This window comes from Gossypium arboreum, chromosome 5, assembly GCF_025698485.1.
Source record: "Gossypium arboreum isolate Shixiya-1 chromosome 5, ASM2569848v2, whole genome shotgun sequence".
In the NCBI taxonomy this organism is placed as follows: Eukaryota; Viridiplantae; Streptophyta; class Magnoliopsida; order Malvales; family Malvaceae; genus Gossypium; species Gossypium arboreum.
The window spans coordinates 19,078,635-19,092,830 of record NC_069074.1 but is presented as its reverse complement, the minus strand read 5'-3'; the positions used below and the strand labels follow the sequence as shown (position 1 = coordinate 19,092,830).

Sequence of the window (14,196 nt, the reverse complement as noted above, 5' to 3'; positions counted from 1 at the left end):
AATCTTAAAAATCAAGATAAAAGTACTGATATGACATAAAACTATTAAAAATGGATATAAATGACGTCGCGTCACTGTTTCATAAAATCGTTTTTCATTCAAGGATTGGGTGCAAGATATCTTTACAAGGCAAAGACCACGTTTGTGAAAACTCTTCGAACAATAAGCCACATCTGGAGTCTGGAGTCTGGACTCTTTGGAAAGTTTAACTTCCCAAGGGGCCTTCGGCCCTCTAATCAGAATCATACTTATTCGTTGCATGCAATAGGAGACGACCAGCTAACACATGGACGACCGCCAAACTTAACCGACTGATGGAACCTCCAAAGCTAAAAGTGGAAGTGCTGAGGACATAAATACAACAACCAAGCAATCCTAATAGGTGTAGCCACGCATGGCCGCCAAAGCCACACGCGTTGTAACCGGAGGGTGTTTTTTATTGGTGTAAGTTCGAGTGCGGGATCGAATTATATGCCTCGCTTCGCTTGTTTAAAAAAAATACTAAATACTAAATTTTGCTTTCATATTGCTCTGTTTGTATGTAGTAGATGTAGAGTTTTCAGATGAAAGCATGATTATGTGTTAGCATGCACGGATACACTTGTTATTGCAAATCCCACATGTCTATATCTTCTTATAAGTTCCTAAAACACGTACCGATTATTCAATATCCAAATGTCAGTGTATCCTGCCTCTTGGTTCATGTTGCCTTGCACTCATTAGTTGATTTCTGCTTTCTACCTATTCACGAAAGCCTATCAATCTTCAGTTTCATAATTTATAAATCCCCCCTTCTTCCTCCTGTGTGTTGACTATATATACTCTTTGCCTAAGATCTTTTGCTTCAACAATTGGTTGAATTTTGCGTGTGAAATCTGAAAGGAAGAAGGCACCATGATTAAGACGTTGAGTCCTTACTCCACCACAGCTACAACAGCTGAAATCATGTCAAGGTATAGGCCAATAGCTCCGAAACCTGATGTACCTGCAAACTCCATGAATGAGAGCTCAGGTATGTCTCAAAAGATGATGCAATCTCCTTATCTCAGGAGTCTGTGGTGTCATCTGCAGGCTAGGCCTACTAGGGCTAGAAAGAGAGGTAGAGTCGCTTTATCATCAACAACACCACTCAAGAGAGCAAGGACTCAAGTCCTAGCGCTCTCTTCACCGAGTCTCATAACATCCCCCGCAAAAAACCTCTCTTTGCAAGGTTTTTCACACGGTATTCCTCACCTTTCTATTCCTAACTTTGGTGGAAGCTTGGATAGTTCTTCTACACCAACAGCAAGTTTGATGCCGCTTCCCCTCCTTCCATGCCCTCCCTCAGTACCTGTCGTTGCCAACTATGCGACAATACTTGAATTGAATTGCATGGAACCTTGTGGAGGAGAAAAGTTAATAGATTTGAACACAATTGTTGAAATTCCTGAAGAGAAAGATCTATTGAAGCAGCTCCAAGGTCCTCCAGCGAGCAACATTATAGCACCTCAACCGATTCGACCAGTGGGCTCCATTATCTATGTTGGGTGCATCAAAAAGAATCCAATCCTAACCCCACGAATGCAAGTCCTGAAGAAAGGAGAGGAGGTTGAAGAATTGGTTGAGTCCGATGCCTTACCGGCAGTGATTTCCGACTCAAACAACAAGGTTAGATTGGCAAATTCTGCTTACAAAGAGATGGTGGGTCAACCAGAATGTCCATGGTTGGACTCTGTGGTGACAGGTGAAGGAAGAGCCCTAGGCAACTCATGCAAGAAAATCTGTGGGGAAGTAGTACTCCATTTATCAGAATCTGATTCGAGGTTGACAGTTAGATCAAAGGGTTTTTCATGTTGGGCGAGGATTGAGTGGGGAAGTAAAGGGAAGAAGAGATCAGTCAAAGCGTTCTGTGAGGTCATCAAATTATCTTGTCGGTCAAAGGACTATCTCTTCACGTGGAGGTTCCAACCATATCAACAAGAAGAAGGAAGAATCACATTTTAGGCACTCCAGTCTTTGCAATTTGAATGGGATACAGCTGTTTTACAGCAAAAATGCACCTTAGCTAGCTAACTAGTGTTCTCAATGTATAGTTAAGAGACATGTTATATCAAGTATACAGTGTAGTAATTTTTGTCGTTATCTTTTGTGTGTCCATATATGCCAAGTTTTTACTCCATTGTTTCAACTTTCTTTGTAGCTTATTTTAACAATCACCAAAAAATATGATTGGAACTGATTATCTTGGCATACAACTTAATTCGGCAATTAATTTATATAATATAGTATAAGAAATATTTTGTTGATTTGAAATTTAGTAATTTTATTTTTATTTTTAAAAACTATTTTTCTATGTTAAAATTTTTTATTAAGATGATTAGTATGACATTTTAAAATTATAAAATATATATATATTTACTTGATAGTTATTTAACAATAAAAATATTGATTATAACTTAAAAAACACCTACACAAACTCATCATGATATAATTTTGTTGGAATGATATTTTATAAAGAAATTAAGGAAATTAAAATATTAACCATTCCATATTAAGCAATTACAAATTTCAAAATAATATAAAATTTAAAAACTGAATTCAACTATTATTTTATAATATAAAAGAACCAAAAAGATGATTGGTACCTTAATTTTTATTTATAGTTGTATAGATATTAAACAGAAAAACTTTAATAAAAATGTATCTATCATAAATCGACAAATGTCGTTGTAATTACGTGTAAACAGTAGCTTCTCTCATTTGCTATTTTCTACGTAATATATCAGCCAGAAGCGAAGTACAATAATGATGTTGTAACATGAACTCTGGAAATCATATACTCAGATAAATCGAAGTGTTAAAATAACATCTTTCACTCTTCAGCAGTAGGTGGCCCTTTCCATTTGAAATTGTCTGCGTATGACTTGGGCTGGAATTATATAGGAAAAAGCAATTACTAATAATTCCTTGAAATATGTCAGTCAACCATACTCAAACGAAATATATAGGTTTCAACGTCGAATAACTTGTGAAGGAAGGTAGAGATTAAAACCTTTAGAAGAGGTGTATGTCGCTTCTTGACCTGCAGAAAAGGAATGCAATCAGAACTTAATTAAGAGCAATTAAAATCACTACAGTTCCAAGTATGATAAACTTGCTGTTTTGGAGAAATACTATTACTTTAAGATTTGGTCATACTAAACATTTGAAACTGAACAAGGGAATTGACACCAGTATACATTATCTTCTTAATTACAACATCCTAAGTTTAGAATTAGTTCTCTAGAGCAATTTCGGGAAAATGGTTATGGAGTTAGCCTTTTACGAATCTTCCTCCTCTCAGTTAATCCCTTTTAAAGGCACTTCATTTCCATGCTCTGGAATTGCTGACATGAACTAACTGCTCTCCGATATAATGCATGATTCAATCAAATTATACATTGCATGTGGTTAAAACTTTGAGATCACCAATTGTTATAAGCAGCGTAAATGTTAAAGTTGTTTGGTGATGCGTGAACTGTGGGGAAGACTAAGATGGAACATGACCCTAATATTCTTAGATTTCATCAGTGATGTCTGCACTACACAGCACAATAAAAGCACCCGCTAACGCACATATACATACCTGGTATTCCCAGCCATATTTCTCAGCAAATGCTTTTGCAGCTTCTTCACTGTCAAATTCAAGTCCAGCCTCACCAACATTGGCATACGGATCTCCTGTTGATGTCCAACCCATTAACGGATTTTCCCACCTAAATAAAAATGTCAATTAAGGAAATGAAATAACGCCAATGTTTCTATTGCTCCAGCTGAATTTCAAATACGATTCATGTTATACGCCTTTTAAAGGCTGACCCTTTATTACCTTCTTGACGAAATGAAAGAAGAATTTTCATGATAATAATTTACAAGTGGCAAAAAATTCAATTAAATCAACCATAGCAACATGTAACAAGGGAAACAAAAAAACAGATGGTAATTGAGTGTTGAGATAATTTGCTAATATTTTCAAGAATTTGATTCTCAAAAACTATACGAAAAAGGAAAACATGATTTACTTGTGTGTTGAGAGAAAATTGATCTTCCATTTCCCAACTTTCCCCGAGCCCTGCTGTGAGGCAGTTCGAGCAGGCGAGTAAATTATAACCTTAAAAGGCAAACAACATACTTTAAAAAACCAAGGCAGGGAATCCTAAATTACGCAATAAGATGCACGCATTCCGCATTCAAAAATTAAAAGTTAAAACCAAAAAGAGCTGTACCCTTCGTTTAAGTTGTTGTTCGGGGATTCCCGAGACCATGCCAACCTCACCAGGCTTTGTCTCCAGTTCCATCAAAGCATCCGAAGAGCAGCATCTTTTCCATGTAACTTGAGGTGAACGATGAGCTCTAACTAGACTCTGACCAACCCTTTGCACAAAACCAGCCATGTTTTTTGCTTCTTATTTCCTTGATTCTATCCTTTGTTTGATCATAGACTCCGAGAGGTTAATGAATTCGTTAAACAGCTGACATGCCTATGAGAATCAACCAGAAGTTTCACGCTTTCTGCTTTGGGTTCGGGTTGTTGGACTACTCTGTTTGTTGATTTATTGGGCTTGAACCCATTATGCGATTCAATTAAAAAGAAACAACCCAAAACGTGCTTTGATGTTTTGATTATAAAAATGTGCTATTGATTTGGAATTTGTACTGTAGACTGATTCCAAGCACACCGGCCGAACATGCTTAGTTTTTCTCTTGGGCATTTGTCCGTTTCGAATAAGCGAATGCCATTTGTTCTTGGTATGTATCGAGATGGAAGTCTTCGTGATTTACCCTTTTCTCGTCCTGTTTTGCCAACACCAGTACTTTGTTATCGTCATTAGTTTTATTAGCGTTTAGGAAAGCTTGCAAGAATTTTCAATCTTGCAATTTGCTCTCTTTGCTCTTCTTTGTCCCTGCATTGTTTCTAGCCTGCTAGTTCGTCAACGACAAGATCAATGGCAGCCAACGAAGAGGATTCAGCGCTTGTCAAGCTAGAACTGGCGTGTTCAGATTTGAGAACATTGTTACTATCATCGGCTAAGTTGGAAAAAGACCTGGAAGAGATGGAGAAGAAGTTTGATTCTATAGATGAAAAGCTCTCAACAGCTGCTAAAAGAGTAGCTCCTTTGCAGTCCCTGGCTATGGCTGCCAAGGCTCTCGAGACCAGAATTAATAGAGCTGTTTCCCCGGCTCTCGGGCTCCTTCATAGTTTCAAGCTCTCTGAATCTTTTCAGAAGAAGCTTATTGAACTCTCCGATAAACTATCTATTGAGAAAAACCCAAGGAAGAGGCTTAAAAAGCTGCTCAAATACGTCCAATGCGTTGATCAGCTTAACGAAGTTATTAACTTAATAAGTCGAGATGGAGAGCCGGTGATTCAAAAGCTTCAAGAGGTGGTGGAATTCTTGAGCAGAACAAAAGCTACGGATCAATATCGAACCCAAAGATTGAAGGAGACTTTGATCACACTTAAGGCTCTATATGAATCTGAGGTTGATGCTATGAGTTTTGATGGGTTGCTTGATGAGGCCTTACTAAATCTGCAGGACGAATTTGAGATTATGTTACAGCAAATGAAGCACCAAAACATTGGGGAGCAACAAGCGGATGAAGAAGCTGATCAGACGTTGGTTTCTGACCTTGGCACTGAAATGGAGGTCCAAGTCCTTAGGCGAATTGCAGAAACCCTTTCTGCCAGTGATTGTTTGGATATATGTATTGATATCTTCGTTAAGGTAAGCTAAATATCTTCCTTTCAAGGTTTCCTCAATTGGCCATATTTCGAGGCCTTTAGATTGATTTATGTGCATTATATATGTATATAAACATATATACATATGGATGTAGTATTATACACAAATAGCAACCCAAATGTCGCATTAGACCTTCGGATTTTGAGTGAATTGATTAGAAGCTATAGAATCAATGATAAGTACTATCTTAATAATACATGCCTTACTGAGTTGCGTCAATATAAATGAAAATGCTTCTAACAGAGAGGTACAAGCACTAGTGCGACTGGATTACCATACATTATATTAAACAGGTTGCTAGTATCAAGAACCTTGATTAGGTCAATTTATACTTTTTAACAATAAGGAACTGGAAGTCTAGACAAACAGTTCAATTTGATATTTGAAGACACATGGTTTTGTTTTTTACTTCTCAAATCCTATAAATTTGTTACACTTTTGGTTGATTAACAGGTGAGATACAGAAGAGCAGCTAAAGCACTAATGCGACTAAACCCTGATTACTTGAGAACATACACTCCTGAAGAAATAGATGAAATGCAGTGGCAGAGTCTAGAGACATCAATTTCTCTTTGGATCCAGCATTTTGAGCTCGCGGTTAAAACAGTCTTTGTATCAGAAAAGAAACTCTGCAAGCAAGTTCTGGGAGGACTTCCTGAAGTGCTTATTTGGCTAGAGTGTTTTGTCAAGATTGCTGATAAAATCATGGCGGTATTTTTCCGCTTTGGAGAAGGTGTTGCAAGGAGCAACAGAGAGCCTCAGAAGCTGTTCAAGCTCTTGGAAATGTTTGACTCCTTAGAAAAACTGAAGCTTGAATTTACGGAGATTTTCGAAGGTGAATCGGGAGCTGATATTTGCATACGTTTCAGGGAACTTGAAAAGCTACTCGTGCATGCTTCAAGCAAAGTGTTTTGGGAGTTTGGCCTACAAATTGAAGGCACTTCCGATTTTTTCGCACCACCACAAGATGGTTCAGTCCCGAAACTTGTGAGGTATGCAGTCAATTACCTTAAGTACCTTACCACAGAGACATACAGCGCACCCATGGCTAAAGTTTTCCGAACAGAACAAATGTGGAAAGCCGGTATCTTATCGAAGCCAGAAACAGATGAGAGCTTACTCAAAGATGCCATATCTAACATCATGGAAGCTCTTCAGAGAAACATCGAATCGAAGAGTCCGAGTTACAAAGACAAAATCTTGCCCCACATATTTGTGATGAACACCTATTGGTACATTTACATGAGGAGCAGGAATACAGAGCTTGGGAAGCTTATCGGAGAGCAATACATGAAACAGAAATACAAGAGTGCTGCAGAGGAGTCTGCTTACATGTATCAATGGCGAGCATGGAGACCGTTAGTAAGATTGTTAGAGAAGGAAGACTCGGAGGAGCAAGACAATGGCACCAAAGCAACAGCAGTTGTGAGAGGTAAACTAGAAGCATTTTTCAATCGCTTTGATGAAATCTCGCAGAGACACGCAAGGGGTTATAGCATTCCTGACGCTGATTTAAGGGAACAATTACGAGAAGCAACGGTGAAACTGGTGGTTCCTGTTTACAGTGAATTCTTGAATGCACACTCAAAGTTGTTGTCTGGCGAATCTTACGTCAGTCCTGAATCATTGAAAGGATTGGTGGGCCAGGTTTTCAATGGAACCGATCGAACCAGCAATGGGAAGCCGAAGCGCCGAGACTCCAAGGACACTGTTCCAGGGAGGAACTCGGTATCCGTGGAGGGAGAGCTTAAGAATTTCAGACGATCCAGATCAAAATCCATTGATGCATGAATCAGTGAATTCTTATTACATCCTTATGGTTTTGTTTATTAGATTTTTTTTCTTCTGTTGAATGAATGCTAATTAAGATTGCTACGTTTTTCATAACACGTGTTATTCAGTGATGCAATGATACACTGGATTTTGTGGAATATGTACAAAATGATTATTAAGACATGAAATTGAAAAAAGGAAGACAAGTTCAAATTGCAAAGCTTCTTTACTACTTGATCCTTGTGATGTTATAAGTTGACATTAGATTACAGCTTAAGCCGTGTGTAACTCATTCTTCTCTCAATTTTTGCAATGATTAAAAAAACTTACTTGTAATGATAAAATAAGGAGAAGTCCTTGTATTCCTATAGACGAAAAGTCCTGCCTTAAACGGGCTATATATGTATATAAATCCTGATTTAAGTCTTATTTTACCATTTCAGTCTTGACTTTTAAAAGGCCCAAACTTCTGAAAGCCTAACCCAAAAGGTGATATTGCACCGCACGCATTTTCTTTCCTAAGTTCCCAACCGAAGTGTGCGCATTTGTTTGTGCAATGTTTCATTTCCTTGCCTTAATTGCAGACAAGACAACGTTTTGGTGGGGAACTGTTATTGGAATCATTCCCTCATCTCCCAGAATCTACCCAAAGTCTCATCTCAAACCCAACCATAAACCATTATTTTTTTTTTCCAGATAAATACAAAGTTTGTCCCTCAACTGAAAAAAAATAAAAAAAATAAAAAAAATACAGAAAGCTACTATGGCTAATCCCAAAGACCCAAAGGAGTGTTCATTTTCCTTCTCCGACTTCCCTGAAGACGTCCAGCTTTGCATCCTCTCCTTCCTGTCCCTACCCGATATCGCGAATTTCGCTTGCACCTCTAAACGCTCCGTTTCGCTATGTTGCAATGACACCAAGCTCTGGTTCACCCTTTGCCAACGCCGGTGGGGCTCCAAGACCCAGATCAATAAATGGGGTGGCGGTCAAATCACCTACAAGCTCCTTTACAAGACCCTCACCCAGTGGGAGAATCTCATCGGCTTCTGGCGCCACTGCGGTCGTGCCGGCCTCTCAGGTCAATGTCCTCGGTTGATCATTTTCGAGTGGGGCCCATCTTTTGTTTCCGGTTCTAGGATTTGCCCGTCCAAAAACGGCACTTACTATGTTACCAAATCACCGTTTTTGTGGATGGGGATATCCCCAGATGGGCAAATCGTGTACTTTCTCGATCTAGAAGGACAAACTGAAATTCCATCCGGGGATTTCGGTAGCTGGTTGGAATTTGTCTGCTTGGACCAAAATCTGGTGCCAGCCAATGTTAATTTCATGGGTAAGGATCATTTTGTAGTTGAAGAAAATTTGAACTTTTGGCATAGTAGTAAAAGTAAAGATGTGTTAAGAAGTAGTTCAAGTTCAAAGAATTTGATAGAAGATAGTGATGAAGTTATTGAGAGCGGAATCGCTGGGAGCTTACCGGTCCGATTTGTATCGGAAATGTATATGCATTTCGCGAATAGAACGAGCCCTGGTGGTGGTGGGGATAGAGCGTGGAGGAGGCAAAGAAAGAAGGAGAAGGAAAGGCAAGGGAGGAGGAAATGGGAGCCTGAGCATTTCCTTAAAGTTGTCGATTGCTCGCCTACTCCGGATAAGCCCTTGCAGGGTCTTTGGAAGGTGTTGTGAAAACTCCTCGTTTTCCAAATTTTGTTTTGTATCCAGAGTTTAAGAACTTCTGTTTGTAAATATATTGTTGTTGACTTGTAGGATTAGTAGGAAAATAAAAATGCTTGTGAAGCTGCCTTTCTAAGTTTTTTTTTTTTTTTGGGGGGTGTGGGGAAGGTTTACCTTAGATTTGATGGTGGCATGTTTTTGGTTGAAGTTTTTGAATTTATATGACATTTTGACAAGGCTATGCAAAGTACAATCATGAGAAAGAATGTCTGGGGAAGCTGGTTTGTTCAGGGTGTAGACAAGCAGTAGGTGATAAACATCCTTTTTGTGCACATCATCTGATTTTTAATTTCAGAATGTAAGTGGGAGGTACTGCCCTTGGGGCTTTAACTGTGTTAGTTTGGTCCAATTTGGCTTGCAATTACACTTGGTTAATATGATTTACAAATGCATTTGACTGGCATACTTTGGGTCCCTGGTAGGCCACTGTTTTCCAGGATAACAAACTCTGTTTTTCTACTGAGGTGCTTGATAAATGTTTCCCATCATGTCAATGATGAATGAAATAGGTTTTTCTTTATTACAGCTCAGATTTGAATCTCTTCCAGCTTATAATTGCAGGGAATTTCTGGTGACATGAACTTGAATTTCTATCTTGTTAAATATGATGAAATTGGGGGCATAATCTGCCAAAGGATTGGGGACTTCTCATCCTCCTATACTCTTGTGTTCTGGACATCAGAACCTATGTCCATGGAGTCACCATTTTCTCTAGAGGAAGAACGTATCTATGATGATCGCATACATTTTCAGCCAGTTGCAGCTGAGGATCAAATTCATAGTCAACCAGCCATGACAGGCATCGAGATGGTTTCCCACATTCAGCATATCAACTCAAGTTGCAATTTAATGCTTCCATCCTTGATAGGATCTACTGGTCTCCAGCATGGAGAAGGAAGGATATGGCAGTACATGAATGGAACATTTGGATTTGGTTTTCTTCGTGATCATTTTATTATAGACCTGAAACATATCATCCAAGAAGGTCGTCTTCTTGATTCAGTGAATTTGTTGCAATGATAGTTCAATACTGATTGATTTCTAACTTGGTGTCATGCTAGGGCTGGCACTTCACATTACTTTTTGTAAAATAATTACATCATTGAGCCGTTTGGCCATTGAAATCCCAAATTCTTCATCCATTCTTTGTGCTTGAGATAATTTCCCATTAATGAGACTCTGTATATCTAAAAATGTGTAGCTGAGCTAATTAGAAAGGGGATTCAATTTATGTTACCATGCAAACGTCTAATGGCAATCAGACTACACGATTTTCCAAGCGCAAGACAATAAAACATAAACCAAATATTTTTTATCGAAGAAACCGCAGCTTCATAAATTTTCCTCCACGCCCATTCAACCACCCTTTCTTTACACCTACCTCTCCACTCACCAGCTATATTTATTATGTCTTTATTACTGTTCCATTAATTACACTAAATAGATGGGCGTTTCTTCAATTAAAACGGAGACGAGTAGATCGCTATCTTGTTCTTCTTTTCTTTTTCGATCGAAAGCTTCATTTTTATTACTTAAGCTGCAATACAGCTTGGTAGAGTATCAAGACTATCAAAGGAAATAGAAAACTTAGCAAGCTGATGAGCTTCAAAGTTGTTCGTTCTTCTCGTCGAGCCAACACTAATGTCATTCCTGGTGTTAAGGAACTCTTTGCAGTCGATAATAACAGTACCAAATTCAGACCAATCTTATTTTTTTCTTGGTTTTTATCATAAATCTTCTCTCTCTTTCTTTTTTCCAGCATGGGCGTCAGTAAGTAATCTTTGTGGTGATTTTCCTAATTACTTAAGGGAGAAGATCATCAGAACGTTCAATGAGAGTGGATGATGAAACAAACACATGAAAGGTAAAACTATAGGGGCACCAGAAAAAAGGGTAAGGAATCACTCCTATTTCTTTACACAAGACAAAATGCAAAAGAAAAGCTGCATTTTGCTTAATATTTTTCACAAATAGATGATTTCTGATTACTTCGAGATTAAAAGTAAACTGAATTTGTATTGAAAATAGAAAGAAGATTGTAATGTTTGAGAGAAACGAGTTGCGCAATCTTCTATTTATACATTTGTGTTCAAAATTGAAAACCCATCTGTGCCATTTCATGAGCAACATGGTTCGCATCTCGTCGAATCGTAACTAAAATGACACTGCATGAACATCCTTACCAGGTGACGACCATCGACAATATAAGTTTTTATTATTTCGATATAAAACCTTTTTAAACTAGGAAAGTTAAATGAAATAATAGAAAATATAATTTGTACAACATATATGTCTTTTTATCAAATTGTTATATTATACGACGATGAGTAATAGCTAAAAGATGAGAGACTAAACAATTAAAATCCATCATAAATTGTTATACAGGGAAACAAAATTATGGTTAAAAAAGGACATGTCTGATTACTTTTTGTAACACCGCTTGTATGAAAATTTTGAGTAATAAATGTTACATTTAGCACGTAAAATTTTCTTTTATATCAAGTATGTATAATTTGAACTTTTATTAATGTTTTGAGACACTTTCATATTACTATAGAATTTTAACTTCAAAGTTATTCTATCTTGAGACAGTGGGTATATGTTTTAAGACAAAATTCAATATATCTTTAGACATGATCATGATATTGTAATTTTTAGCTTTGATTGAAATTTTTGCCCTCAGAACCATTTTTTCCCTGCCCTGACCTAATACTCTGACCTTGACTTTAGAAATTTTAAGCCACTTCGATCCGACTTATGTTTAATTTTTTTTTTTTAAAATTGTGATTAATTATTTTTTTAAACGAAAGGTCTTACCAGATTTGCTTAATAATTTATCTCTGAATCAGATATGCTTAATAATTTATCTCTGAAATTGTGAGCTAATGTATATTTACACATATACTGTGATTACAATACAAAAGAAAAAAGGAACAAAAATTCCTTTAATAAATTATTAAATTAAGTAGATAGAAAACGAGTGAAATAATTTTAAGGGGTGAAAAGGTACTACTACAGAAGGGGTGAAAGGAACAAAGATTTTATAAATGTTGCTGCCCAAATTTATTACTTTTTTTTAATATTAAAACTAAAATGATAAGTTTTATAAACATTGAAGATTAAATTTGTTAAATTTTTTACATTTAAGATCAAATTAATAGAATGTATATGTAACATCCCGAAATAGGGCCTAAACGGAACAGTGGTTGCGAAACCACAAATCCGAGGTAGAATGTAACGGCTTAATTTTCTGTGGTGTCAAAAATGGTGATTTGAGATCACTAAATCGGACAAATAAGATTGAACAAGATAGTAACTTAATATTTATGAGTCAAGTAAGAATTTAGAAGAATTTGTGAAATGGTGAAATTAGTGAATTAAAATAATTTATTAGGTCGACGGGTCAAAAGCGAGGTATCGAGACCTCGAATTTGAAAATCGAGCTATAAATATTTTTATAAATATTTATGAAGTGTCATTGAGTTAGTAATAAATTTTCGTTAGAAAATTTTGATGTTTGGATAGCTAATTAATTAAAAAGGACTAAACTGAAAATAGCTCAAAATTTGTTAAATTGTGAGTAAATAGCTTAAGTATTTAAAAAGATGGATTTAAAGAGCAATTAGACCCAAAGGTTAATGGCTGGACGGTTTGGGTATGAAATAAGCAAGAAAACAATGTGAACAAGAGACAAAATTGGAATTAGCATAAAAGTTAATAGTTAAAAAAATGATGTAATTGAAAATCTAGACATTTCTTCATCTTTCTCAGCCGAAATGCCGTAGCAGGTCTCCTATGCTGGTTTTTCATATTTTTACACCATGTAAGTTCAATTTTACTATTTCTTAGGAATTTTATGTTTTGTGACTTTTACAATTAGGTCCAATCATCTAATTCATTAGTTTTTGATTTGGTGGGTGAAATTGGAAGTTACCCTGGCTGAGTAAGGGTAGCTTATGATGAATTATTATGAAATTGAAGTTCTAATTTCATATTAAGGTTGTTTTATTAAGTCATTTTGATAGAAAATGGTATTTAGGACCTAATTGTGAGCAAAATTGTGAATTAGATGTTGGTGTTGAAATTCAGAATATCAAAGGCTGTGAAATAGTTTATAATGATAAAATAAAAGTGTTAATTTAGAAAAAAATTAGTTCAATTGATGGGTGAATGAGCAGGGACTAAATTGTAAAAACTGTAAATTTTGGGGTAAAAGTGTAATTTCGAATTTTGAACAGCATAAATTGTGAAGTGAAATAGAAATCAAATAAATGCTAATGAGTAGAAATATTTTATATTATAGATCAAGAATCCAAAGAAGAACGAGGAAAAGAAAAAGTAAAGGACTAAATTGTAAGGTTTAGTCACATTTTGTATCAAGGTAAGTTTACAGTAAATAAATGCAATATTCTTTTATTTTACATTATTATTGTCAATTTCAGCATTTATATATTATGTTATGAAAATATTTAAAGTCGAATTTAAGGTGAAGTGACGGAGGAAAAGTGTTAGAAAGCCGGTTGAACCCTAAGAATATTAGGATATTAGGGTTGACAGATGTAATGAAATGAGCCATGTAAGTCCATATTAGAAATATGGCTTTGGAGACGAGATTGAGCCATGTAAGTCCATATTATATATTGCATTGGAGCAGGAATAATTCATGTAAGTCCATGTCAAAGATATGGCATTGGCGGGATATTGATGAGCGAGAACAACCCTAGTATCTTTAGTATTCCGAGTGGTTCAACGGGTCGGGATACGAGTTAAATTACAGTGAATTAACAGCAAAGGAAAAGTAGATTATACTTATGAAAAGGAAAGGTCGGTAAGAAAGAAGGTAAGGGAATAAAGAAGAAGATAGAAATTGAGAAGTAAAGAAATTTATGATGTTAGATGATATTATGCATAATTATCCATTATGTTGAA

General features: G+C 36.4%; 4 protein-coding genes across 5 annotated transcripts; 3 read left to right on the top strand and 1 right to left on the bottom strand.

Annotated features, from left to right (window-relative positions):
- Window positions 1-87: 87 nt before the first annotated feature.
- LOC108450671 (uncharacterized) lies at window positions 88-2,285 on the top strand. The gene has a single exon (XM_017748395.2). It carries the CDS (start codon window positions 895-897, stop codon window positions 1,981-1,983), a length of 1,089 nt encoding a protein of 362 aa, XP_017603884.1. The 5' UTR covers window positions 88-894; the 3' UTR covers window positions 1,984-2,285.
- Window positions 2,286-2,667: 382 nt separating this feature from the next.
- On the bottom strand, window positions 2,668-7,586 carry LOC108452415 (NADH dehydrogenase [ubiquinone] iron-sulfur protein 4, mitochondrial-like). Of its 2 annotated transcripts, none has more exons than XM_017750201.2 (5): window positions 4,245-7,586; window positions 4,041-4,129; window positions 3,605-3,734; window positions 3,032-3,061; window positions 2,668-2,908 (listed from the first exon to the last, which is right to left on the bottom strand). In XM_017750201.2, the coding sequence occupies exons 1-5, from the start codon at window positions 4,410-4,412 to the stop codon at window positions 2,852-2,854; spliced, it is 474 nt and encodes a 157-aa protein (XP_017605690.1). In that variant the 5' UTR covers window positions 4,413-7,586; the 3' UTR covers window positions 2,668-2,851. The 2 variants fall into 2 exon arrangements, with proteins under 2 accessions (XP_017605690.1, XP_052884144.1); XM_053028184.1 differs by having other exon boundaries at window positions 4,041-4,090; window positions 4,245-4,520.
- Window positions 4,678-7,755, top strand: LOC108451000 (exocyst complex component EXO70I-like). Its single transcript, XM_017748746.2, has 2 exons — window positions 4,678-5,744; window positions 6,216-7,755. Exons 1-2 carry the CDS (start codon window positions 4,965-4,967, stop codon window positions 7,551-7,553), a joined length of 2,118 nt encoding a protein of 705 aa, XP_017604235.1. The 5' UTR covers window positions 4,678-4,964; the 3' UTR covers window positions 7,554-7,755.
- Window positions 7,756-7,981: 226 nt separating this feature from the next.
- LOC108450439 (F-box protein At3g12350) lies at window positions 7,982-11,322 on the top strand. The gene is made up of 2 exons (XM_017748062.2): window positions 7,982-9,210; window positions 9,829-11,322. The coding sequence occupies exons 1-2, from the start codon at window positions 8,299-8,301 to the stop codon at window positions 10,285-10,287; spliced, it is 1,371 nt and encodes a 456-aa protein (XP_017603551.1). The 5' UTR covers window positions 7,982-8,298; the 3' UTR covers window positions 10,288-11,322.
- The last annotated feature ends 2,874 nt before the right edge of the window (window positions 11,323-14,196 follow it).